The sequence below is a fragment of the Peromyscus maniculatus genome, chromosome 9 (assembly GCF_049852395.1).
Source record: "Peromyscus maniculatus bairdii isolate BWxNUB_F1_BW_parent chromosome 9, HU_Pman_BW_mat_3.1, whole genome shotgun sequence".
Lineage (NCBI taxonomy): Eukaryota > Metazoa > Chordata > Mammalia > Rodentia > Cricetidae > Peromyscus > Peromyscus maniculatus.
The window spans coordinates 60668769-60679760 of NC_134860.1; the positions used below are offsets into that span (position 1 = coordinate 60668769).

The 10992-nt window shown below is 48.9% G+C and overlaps 1 protein-coding gene across 1 annotated transcript in view; it reads left to right on the forward strand.

The window, feature by feature from the left end:
• The window catches only part of Fam124a (family with sequence similarity 124 member A), a 53279-nt gene extending 43265 nt beyond the window's left edge, over positions 1-10014 (forward strand). The window contains exon 4 of the mRNA XM_006984286.4: positions 7534-10014. Within this exon, the coding sequence (XP_006984348.3) occupies positions 7534-8325 (792 nt within the window). The 3' untranslated portion in view covers positions 8326-10014. The remainder of the gene's footprint in view (positions 1-7533) is intronic.
• The last annotated feature ends 978 nt before the right edge of the window (positions 10015-10992 follow it).

The following is a 10992-nucleotide window of genomic DNA, read 5'->3' on the forward strand; positions in this document are numbered from 1 at the left end:
CCAGGCTGGTGTTGCCATGGCTTTAAGGAGGGGTCAGAGGAAGATGACCAATGGCCAAGAGCCAATACCCCAGGCTGGTGTTGCCATGGCTTTAAGGAGGGGTGAGAGGAAGATGACCAATGGCCAAGAGCCAATACCCCAGGCTGGTGTTGCCATGGCTTTAAGGAGGGGTGAGAGGAAGATGACCAAACTGAAAAAGAGACAGGCAGACAGTAATCCTAATTCATGCTTAGGTGAGAGGTTGATAAAATTAGAGCATTGATTTTACAGTCTATAGGAAAAGCAATTGGCCAAAGTCAACAAGCTAAAGGCCGTAGGCCAAATATGGCCCGATACCTATTTTTGTAAGTAAATTTTTATTAGAATACACAAACAAGAATGGAACCTCCATAGTGTCAATTGTTTAATAATCAAGTTTTATTGTTGCATATACACACAAAGCAGTTGAAATAACTGCTGTTTTTGTAAATATGTATTCACACACACACACACACACACACACACACACACACACACACACACACACACGGACTGACAAGGGGTCAGGGGGCAGAGGCTCATTCTTTGGAAATGTGGACCCGCCACACTAGACCCTGAAAACACAGCACAGGGGTAAGGGTGGGAATGCACTCTGAGCCTAGAAGGGCAAGGTGCTGTTTTACATGCCACTCCTGGACTCACTGTGATCCCACAACCCCTATCTCCCCTGACAGGCTTCAAGACACTAGTAGCAGGGTTCCTTATACTGGTGCTGGCGGGAGAGTGAAGAATGCCCCAGGGACAATTGAAAGACTGGTTGCTCTCCATATGTACATAACTGGACATTTGTGAGCAGTGTGTGTGTGTGTGTGTGTGTGTGTGTGTGTGTGTGTGTGTGTTTTGATGATTGATGATGATGATGATGATGATGGCGCTCCTAGGAGCTCTCTCCCTCCCTCCTCGGTGTCCCCCAGACCCCCCTTGCTCCATTTTCCCAGTGGTTCCAACTGTTGTTACCCAAAGCAGGTTCCTGAGGCACTTTGCAGACGTTTCTCACATGGAACAGTTGTTCTCTACCATTAGCTGTAGCTGCTGTCTTAGTTTAATACCAGAATCCTTGGGACTTTTTCCTATCAAAACCAAATGACAAGGCCAGGCACAGGGTGGCGCACGCCTTTAATCCCATTGCTCAGGAGGCAGAGGCAGGCAGATCTCTGATTTTGAGCCCAGCCTGGTCTACAGAGCTCATTCCAGGACAGCCAGGATTACACAGAAAAACCCTGTCTCAATAAATCAAACCAAAACAAAAAACCAAGTAACTATTTCATGATATATTTTAACATACATATAAAGCACTTAAAGTGACCTTGATAAGAGTTTTAGAAGCAAGTTCCTGCGCATGCTTTGCAGGTACGGCAGGGGTGAGGGTCGGAAGACAACTTTCAGGACTCAGTTTCCTCTTTTCACTAGAGGTTCTGGGGATCAGACCTAGGCTTCATGCTTGCATAGCAAACACTAAGAGTCACCTCAGCTGCACCCACAATTCATTCTTAAAATAGCACAACAGCAGCAGCATTTAAAAAAACATGTAAATGTCTTTATTAAAAATAAAAGTGGCCGGGCGGTGGTGGCGCACGCCTTTAATCCCAGCACTCGGGAGGCAGAGGCAGGCGGATCTCTGTGAGTTCGAGGCCAGCCTGGGCTACCAAGTGAGCTCCAGGAAAGGCGCAAAGCTACGCAGAGAAACCCTGTCTCGAAAAACCAAAAAATAAATAAATAAATAAATAAAAGTGTTTAAAAATAAAGGAAAGTGTTTAATCATAAAAACAATCAAAGAATAAAACCACAAGTTCCAGGTGGGTTAGTAATATCTGTGATGCTTATGTTTTCTTTAAAGTATTAAGTCCACAATATGTCCAAAGGGCAGGCACTTCACACACAGAGTCATCTGCATGGTCAGTGGGCATGGAAAGGTGCCCTTGAAGTCAGGCATGGTGGTACAGGTCTGTAATTCCAACCCTCGGGGCCGCAGCAGAAGGATCCTGAATTTGAGCTAGCCTGGCTAGATAGGGAGACCCTGGAGACAGAAGTGGCGTGGTCATTAGAGAAATACAAATTAATATAAAGATGAAGCACTATTGCCCACCAGAAGGACTAAAACTAAATGCAATGATAATACCAGATCTTGGTGAAGTGTGTAGTAATTGAAATACATTTAAATTCCTGGCAGAATTATACATTTTTGCCATCAATTCTGGAGTGTTTAAAAGTACCTATTAACACTAAAAATATGCATACCTGGTGCCTAGAAATCCTGTTCCTATTAATGTGCCCAAGAGACTGAATACTTCTTACTGCGCAGAAGAGAGGTGGCCGATAAGTTTTCTCAGCATCCTGTCGCACTTTGCCTCAGAGGAAGGGCAGGTGTCTAAGCAGAGATAGAGAGCAGTGTTCGTGAAGACGTGAATGAAGCTTTGGTGTTTCAGAATAGAACTGGACGTTCCCAATGGCCAGAGCGCACAGGATGGGATTTCAGAAAGCACAGCTGACAGGAAGGAAGAGTCTTACGGCGCTAGCTTGCTAAGGAGGGTGTTAGCCTAGGGCCGCACCCAGGGGTTGCTCTTAGGAATCACTCAGCTTTGGGGAGGCGCCAGAGTGAAGACATAGTCTGTCAGGAGTTCAGCTGGGGTGAATCGTCTTCACTTGGATGACATTTTACCAAAGCTGGGGAGGGAGTACATGCCTCTCTCTAGACCTGAGTCATGCCGCCCGCCGCCATTCTGAGGAGTAAAACTAGCACATTGCTCTAATCAATGGGTTTACAGGAGTTCTCACAGTTCCATAGTGGTGGAGAGGAAAGGGGGTAGGAAATGACACTCTGGATAAATCGGCTTCAACTCCCAGCTTTTTTCTTTTTAACTTATTTTATGTGCACGGATGTGTTTACCTGCATGTAAATCTGTGTGCCACATGAGTGCCTGGTGCCACAGAGCACCAGACGAGGGCGTCGGATCCTCTGGATCTGGACTTACAGACCGTTGTGAGCTGCCGTGTAGGTGTTGGGAGTCAAATGTGGGTCCTCTAGAAGAGCAGCCTGTGCTCTTAACTCCTGAATCGTCTCCCCAGCCCCCTGAAAGTACCGAGTATTCACACAGCCAGTCATCTGCTTCACAGTCTTCCAGCCTCCTGCCTCAAAATGTCAGGCGTCACAGATTGTACCTGGCTGTCTCCACCTAAGTTGACCTTGTCCTTCTCCTCTGACTCCGCCTTTTCCTCCTGACCATTCAAAAGGGGACATAGGCTTTGGCCATCGATGGTATCCTTAGAAAGAATATGGACACCTCCTAGAGGAAGGTGAGCGGAGAGCAAAGCCCACCTTCTTATGGGGAGCCCCTGCTGTAGAGGAAAGCCCTAGGTTCCCATGACTCGGTTACCCAGTTTTTTTGAGGTGCCCCTCATGGTTATTAATCCTTGAGTTTAAAGGTCTGTCTCTGACTTATTAGACAACAGACAGTGCTGTGCAGGCCATGGTTTTGCCAAGGTCAGAGCAGAGAGGATGGCCTTATTCAGAGAGAGGAGGCAGAGGCAGGACTTCCTGACCTTGAACAAGCTGGGAGACACTCCAGGCCCCTGGAAGGGGAACCCAGTCACCTCTACGAGCATTTACAGAAGAAATGCTTCTACCACTTGACGGGGAATGAGCCTCGTAAGAGCCTTTGAGAAAGGTGCTTCGGCTCAGGAGACGGCTTCACCTCACCAGAAAACTGCCTCTGCTGCAGTCTCAGGACGAGCTCATAGCTGGATTCCAATTTCCTGGTGACAGGAGAAGCGCGGCCAGGTCTCCCTGGCTGCTTGCCCTCGGCAGATAATTTATGCATGCTGCTCTGCTCTGTGAGAGAGTTCCTTAAATAGTGAGGAAAGGAGCTTGTGAATTCCAGTGGGGCATCTGGGCCCACACTGTGCCCAAGAGAAGGGAGGGAGGCCATCTTCACACCGGCTCTGCTGTCACTGCTGGGGATCACTGGGGCACCCCTGAGAGCTGGCAGCCAAACACTGAAGGCCCAAGTTCCCGTTTCACTCTGATAAATCCCACGAGGGCAGAGTTTCTGGATTCACTCTCAGCCCCTGTTGTTCCTCGTCAAGTAGACAAGAGAGGCAGGAAACAGAGCCAGCCCCGGGGGAAACACGGCAGAGAGACTCCATCCTTGGCACGGGTGAGCTGTCTTTAGTCAGATGAGATCCTGCTGGCTAAAGCTAGAGAACGGCCCCAGCCTGCAGCCAGGGAGATGCACCGTGTTCCTCGGCGCTGCCTCTAAGATGGTGGTGTAGGAGAGGCTCCACAGCCTCCTTCCCCCCCAGGATGCCCACGGTTGTCCTTAGCACTGTGCCAGCCTGAGTTACACATGCCCAGCAGGCACCGCCACTGTACATGTTGTACTCCCCAGCCAAACAGAGTGGCTGCCAGCTTTCTTCAGAGCAGCAGGATGTGGTGTTTCTCTGGCCTCCTGCCTTCATGGCGTCGTAGAAACTAGAGAGAACACATGTGGGCTTGTGGAAAGCATGAACTCCTCTGCTAAGTCCCACAGCCCACCTGCCTACCATGCTGGACTTTGGGCCAAATTTAACTCCATCGTGCTCCTTGAGAGTGACAGATTTGTATGTCCCTTAGCAGTCACTTGACTGGGAACCTTGATCTTCGGCATGCCCCGAAGCTGTGCCCACTGGCTTCCCTTTTCAAGTCCATCCAGACTGCAGGCTCCCTCACTAAGTGCCGGAGAGGTGCGGAAGCTGTGGATGCACTGTCACTCATGCTTGTCAATAATCAAGCAACACTCGGGTGCCCCGGGGAACTCTGCCTTTCCAGACTCTGAAGAAGTCGCCATCCCTCAGGGCTTCCTTCCCCCAACAAGCTCATCCTGTTTTCTCCCTTACCCAGCCAAGCTTAAGTGATGGTGAAAATTGGTTTGTCTCACAACAGCTAACCAGTCTCCAGTGCACTTGGGCCTTGCATAATATCCTTTAAGCATTCATAATTTAGGCTCTGAGAAAAATATTGCATTGAATGTGTGGTGTACATATGTGTTTTTGTGTGGGTGCACATGTGCACATTCATGTAGAGGCCATGGGTCAACACTATGTGCCTTTCACAAACTCTATCCACCTTTTTTTTTTTTGAGATAGGGTCTCTCACTGAACCTTAGGCTTACCATTTCAGCTAGGCTGACTAGCCATTAAGCTCCAGGGATCTACCCATCTCCCTCCTCAGCCCTGGGATGGCAGACTCGTGTTTTTCTTTTTTCCATGGCTGCCAAGGATCCAAACTCAGGTCCCCACAATTGTGCAGCAAGCACTTGGGCACCTGAACCATCTCTGCTGCCCTGCAGAAGTCGTCTTGCCACTGATTGACTTTAGTTCCTGAAGCTACACGTAATAAAAACAGCTTTGGGATGCCACTGTGACATGCAGGGCCCTGGAGATGGAATAGGGTCAGCAAGTCATGGGGACAAAAGCCAATCAGGCTGTAGACTGAGCAATACAGAGAGAGACACCAAGGCAGACCATCCCAGGAGAGTCTGCCCTGAGTCCATGGCTGAGGACGGACTGTGTGTATCGTGCTGGTGGAGCTTAGGTATCCCCAAAACATAAGAACTGGAGCATCATGGCAGTGGCTTCTGAATGGGCTCCCTGCCTCCATCCAACTCCCTTCCCTCCTACACACCACCATCCTGCCAGGAAGCCGCCTACTTTTGACATGCCATGTCCTGTATTGTGTGTGATTTGGAACCCACCTCCACTGAAGTCTGCTCTGCCCCACTGGGAAGATGCATTCTCTCCCAGTACCCCTAGGGGCCAACCATCCCATCCTTTAGTCTCCTGTTTGTTTTGCCTTCTATCCTTTCAATGATGTTTAAAAAGTAAATTCCTGTGGTCAAACCAGAATCGTTTCCATTGTAGCTGCCCCTCCTTTGCCCATGAAAAGTACTCAATGGATACATATTCTACTGAACAATGGCTCCTAGGTGGCTTGTGGAAACCAGGTACCTCATTACTGGGGAAGGTGGGAGTGTCTGTTATGAAGATGAGTGCTGCAGCCTGCTAGAAGGAAATGCCCACCTCTTCTAGCTATTAAAGAAGATGACAGACGGGTCCTGGGACAGCCACAAGCACCAGAAGTAAAACCCTGGCAGAAACTTTGTTATCTTGGGGATTCATAAATCAGGTGCACCTTTCCTAAATAAATCCAGACCCACTGTCCTCAAACCTATTGTTTAGTTGAAACTTCGAATTATAATCTTGGTTCTGGGCCAGAGGAATAATTGGAAAGAAGCAGAGCGGGTGAAGTGTGTATGATCAAAGGGCCCGGTTTCACGCAGAGGGTACCAGGTCCTGGTGAACTGCTAAGCTGAGCGGGGCTGGTGGGTGAAACATGAGCAGAGGAGATGAAGGGCGAAACTGTCTTCCCTATCAAGCGTCCTCACGATTCATCAGGAAGCAACAATTCCCCTTCTTGTACCTAATTCCTGAAAGGTAAAACGTAGAAAGGAACCTGTAGTTCCTATCAGCATGTAAATAAATGCTGACCACCACCCCCCACCCCCACCACCCCCGCCCCAACACCTTCTCTTTGGTGGAAAGCATACTGCCCATGCTAGATTGTGTCTTGGTGTTAAGAAGTTGAGTGCAGGAAGTTGAGTGTCTCAGGACACTGAGAAAGTTAAGAGTCACAAGGCCCTTTCCAAAGTGATAAAAACAGTAAAGAGTTGCTGGGGAGAGACTCTCTTCCATGAAGCTGCCTTCGAGTTGGGTAGGGATAGCAAAGGCTACAGCTTTCGTGAGTCATCCATCACTCATGCTAGGCCGGGCTTTTGTGGTGATACAGCTACCACGGAGTGGCTACTGTAAGTAACCCAGTGGACTCATTGGCTCACCAAGCTGGACTTAATGTATCATCAGTCCCCTATCTGGTCAAATAGATGTTTGCTCATGTCTCTCCAGGAAGAGTCACAAGACACCTGGGAAACCATACGTGCTGGCATCTGGTCCCATGCTGATGTGATCTCAAATTGTTCAAGCATATCTCGATCTAGGGGTGAGGGGGATACGACTGGATTCCTCATTGTGACAGGAAATCATATTGCTTAAAGTCAACAAGTAAATGTACGAACAGACAAGTCCAAGGAATGAGAAGCCCTTAGAAATGTGAGAGAGTGTGGGCGGCATTTAGTCTTCCCTCAGCTAAAGCCTTGCTGTGTGCACCAAGCTGGAGAGCAGAAACAGAGGTAGCAGAGCTTTGGGGAGTGCGGGGAGACATCTAAGGATTCTCATCTCCATTTGTTGGCTCCTCTGCGCCCTCTTTCCTTGGTACATTCACATGTGGACGTTACACAGTACGATTCCCTGTCACAACGAGGAGCCAGATGTATTTCTCAGTCTTGGAGACAGCTTCCTAGACAGAGAGAGTTAGAAGTTTCCGGTGAATGGCAATATGTTTCGTGCTGCATTTAACAGTGAGCCCCAGTGTCTCCTCTGACTAATGGAGCCCTCTCTCCACAGGCACAGAGGACACACAAGAAGGTCCCCAGGGGCAGCAGAGCACACCGCTCCTCTGAGAAGAGGCCTCATCCCACACCTTCACCAACCATCGACATCGTAAGCACAGCACAGGGCAGCAGCCAGACGGCCCTGCAGAACAGCCCATCCCTGGGGTCTAGCCCGGTGGCCCTGCTTCCCGGGAACAAGCAGGAGTGTACCCCACAGTCAAGCACCTCCAGCTCTGCCTGGTCTTTCCAGAGGAGCAAGTCTTTGTTTTGTTTGCCCAGTGGAGGCCCCTCCCCAACTGAACCACAGCTGCCACTGACTGGTTCCCAGAGACACAGTGCATCTGAGTGGAGACCCGGCCACCTCCTGTCCATTGATGACTTAGAGGGGGCCCAGGAGACAGATGTGGACACGGGCCTGCGGCTGTCCTCTTCAGACCTGTCTGTGGTCTCTGCGTATTCTGCACCCAGTAGGTTTTGCAGCACAGTGGAGTCATCCCTCCCCTCCAAGAGATGTAGCAGCCACTGGCCAGCACACAAGAGTCCCAAGGAAGGACCACTGCCTGCGGCCAGTGAGGTGAGCCCAGATACCTCCTGGGATCCCCATCCTTTCCTCACCAAAGGGTCTCCCAGCCCCGCAGAAATAACTACTACTGCTCTCTCAGCTTCTGGTATCTCCTTGCCCACGGAGTCATCCCCACAGCTCCCTTGTCAAGACTCCAAAGCCACACAGGGTGGCCAAGATGTGCTCCTGCCCCCAGCAACAGCTGGTCCCGAGGATAATGACATGGAGGAGTTCTACATCTGAGCATGTCGTGGTTTTCAGACAGACTCAGTCACAGAAACTTGGGTACCACTGCCTCCTGCTCTTTGTTCACAGGGTGATCTTGGACCCATTTGCCTGCTCTGACAAGAACTTAATTATCTATCTTGGGAGATGGTTAACATGTTTGCCATGTCATCTACCCTTACCTGATAGGTGACATATTTCTAAAGGCTCAGAAAAAAAAGAACCTGACGTTTCTATGGAAATAAATTTTCAACACATTTAAGTCATAAAATCTATTTAATCTATTTTTGAATGCTCAATTATACAATTTAATGTTTCATGTAATTATTTGAAATTAAAAAAAAAATGTAGTCAGCTAGAGCTGATGTAACAATTGCTCATACTATGAAAGTAATGTAACTAAAGCCAAAATGTTGAACGGGAAAAGGACACCAAGTGACTCCTCTCAGAGCTCAGTGTGCAATACAGAACGCATGCCTTCCTGGTTCCCCACAGACAGTCCCACAGGGACCAGAGACCCTGGAATCCTGAAGTCCTGCTCCCAGGGGATGTGCTGGCTTCGTAGGACAGCTGCCAACCTGTGTCAGACAGCAGAATGCCTTGCTTTGAAGCCATTCGGCGCTTCTTGAAAAATCAGAGTTTACACACAACTGCCTAGTAAACCTTATAAGGGTTTAGCATGAGTAACCAATGCCTTGCACACTTACAAAATAATCTGAGTTATGAAATGTAGTTTTGCACACTCTTCCACGGCCGGTCCATGGGAGTAAGCAAGCCTGTAGACCGTCCCCTCTGGACTGATTTGTGTAAGAGGACTCATTGCCTGCAGTTGCAAGTAGCAGGTTATAAAGTGTGATAGGGAAATGTGTGTGAGATTCTCTGACTTAAAAAGCACACTCTAAGGGCTGCATGCATCTCTCCATAAATGACCAGAGCCCTCTTATGTAGCACTGTCTCCAGTAAACAGTTCAAATGTTTGGAAGGGTTTGGCTGGCCTTTGGATTGTACGTGTGAGCACGTGCCCCACTCCCCGAAGCAGGAAGTAACTGCACAGTGCTGCCCCGCCCAGCCAACCTCCGGGTGCACAGAGCCTTAGGGAAAGCGGGTGCCGCAGCCACACCCGCTTTCCCCATCCCACACTCTTGTCTGTTGCTGCCACTGTGTGAATCATGGTTAGACCTCCTGGTGAGGCTATGTCTACAACCCAACCTCACCAATGCCAAGTCCTGGCATTGGTGGCAATGCCAAACTGTCCCTACATTCTGTTTATCCTTGGGGAAGAAAAGCACAAGTGTGCACTGTTCCCTGCCCCAGCGTGGTGCTTCTTGCCTAAATGACTCATGGCCGAGTTTTCTCCTCTCTGGAAGGGCCTTCACCAGCAGCTCAGACACTTTCCAGCAGGGCCTTTGGGCTCCCTTATCATCCATCACCATGGGTCAGCCTCGGCTTCACCATCCTCACATGGAGAGCCTGGGACTCTGCCTGGCCTCAAACACTTTGAACTTCTAGGACTCTGATTTCTGCTCCAATGTAAATAAATAAAAACATGGTCTCTTCTAATTCTGGACCAGGAGTAAGCCAACTTCTGGTCTGAAAAGGGCTAGATGATAAATACTTTAAACTGTGTCAATCATGTTTTAAACTTTATCCACATATGTTGCTATTGCTTCTACTGTAGCATGAAAAATAAAATATATATGAATGAGAGTGGCTGAACTGCAATCAAACTTCATTTCTAAGAACAGGTTATGGTCAGTATTGGCTTAAGCTGGGGGAGCCTTCAAGATAGATGGCTGTGAAAGGCTGATTCGAGATGCCAGGGGACCATCAGCTTAGATTTCTCCAAGCCGACACTGCGGCTGCTGGTGTGTGTGACACCAAGAAACTTGGCTTCTCAGATCAAGCCAGTGACTACAGAGCCACAGGCTCAGAATGCAAAGGGATGCTCCCTGCAATGCTGGTTCCCAGTAAGCCCCTGCAGCCCAGCTCCAGCCCAGGAGTATGGCTCCAGGTCAATAGCTGATGTCCATAAACAGCATGCTAGCATCAGAGATGAGGAAAAATGACTTTGGGGTCATAGCAAGCCTCCAGAGACAGGAAGCCAGTGCATCACAGCAGATGTCAGCGAGGCAGAAGTGAGTGCCCTCCATCCCTGTAATGGCTTCTGTCTTTGTTCTCCATGGCACACGGTTTAGTATACTTGCCCCATGAAGATTGCTTTGGAGCCCAACTCCATTATCAGCATTTCTACCCTTCCTCTGTGAAATGTCCCCCCACAATTCTGTCTACTAAACTGAATGACCCCAAAAAGATGTCAGAGCTACCACATAGAAGAAAGGCCTGTGAATGCCACCCTTCTGCTTCAGACCATGCCCAGCTCCCCTGGGTTGGCATGGGGATGGAGGGGTCTATGGAGGGTCACAGGCGCAGTTCCATTCTGTAAAACCTTGGCTTCGGGCTGTGCTAACTATTACATTCCTCCTGATGCCCATGAGTGATCCTGATTCTTCAAGCTGTACCCCATGATACTGGAATCCAATAGATGACAAATTTGTTCAACTGAAAAATACTGAGACAATCACATAAACTATGTCTCTTCTAAATTAGGCTCAATGATGTAGGGAGTATCCACTTTATCCCTTGCTTTATCTTGTCTAGTGAGACCAATCTCTTATATCCTTGACC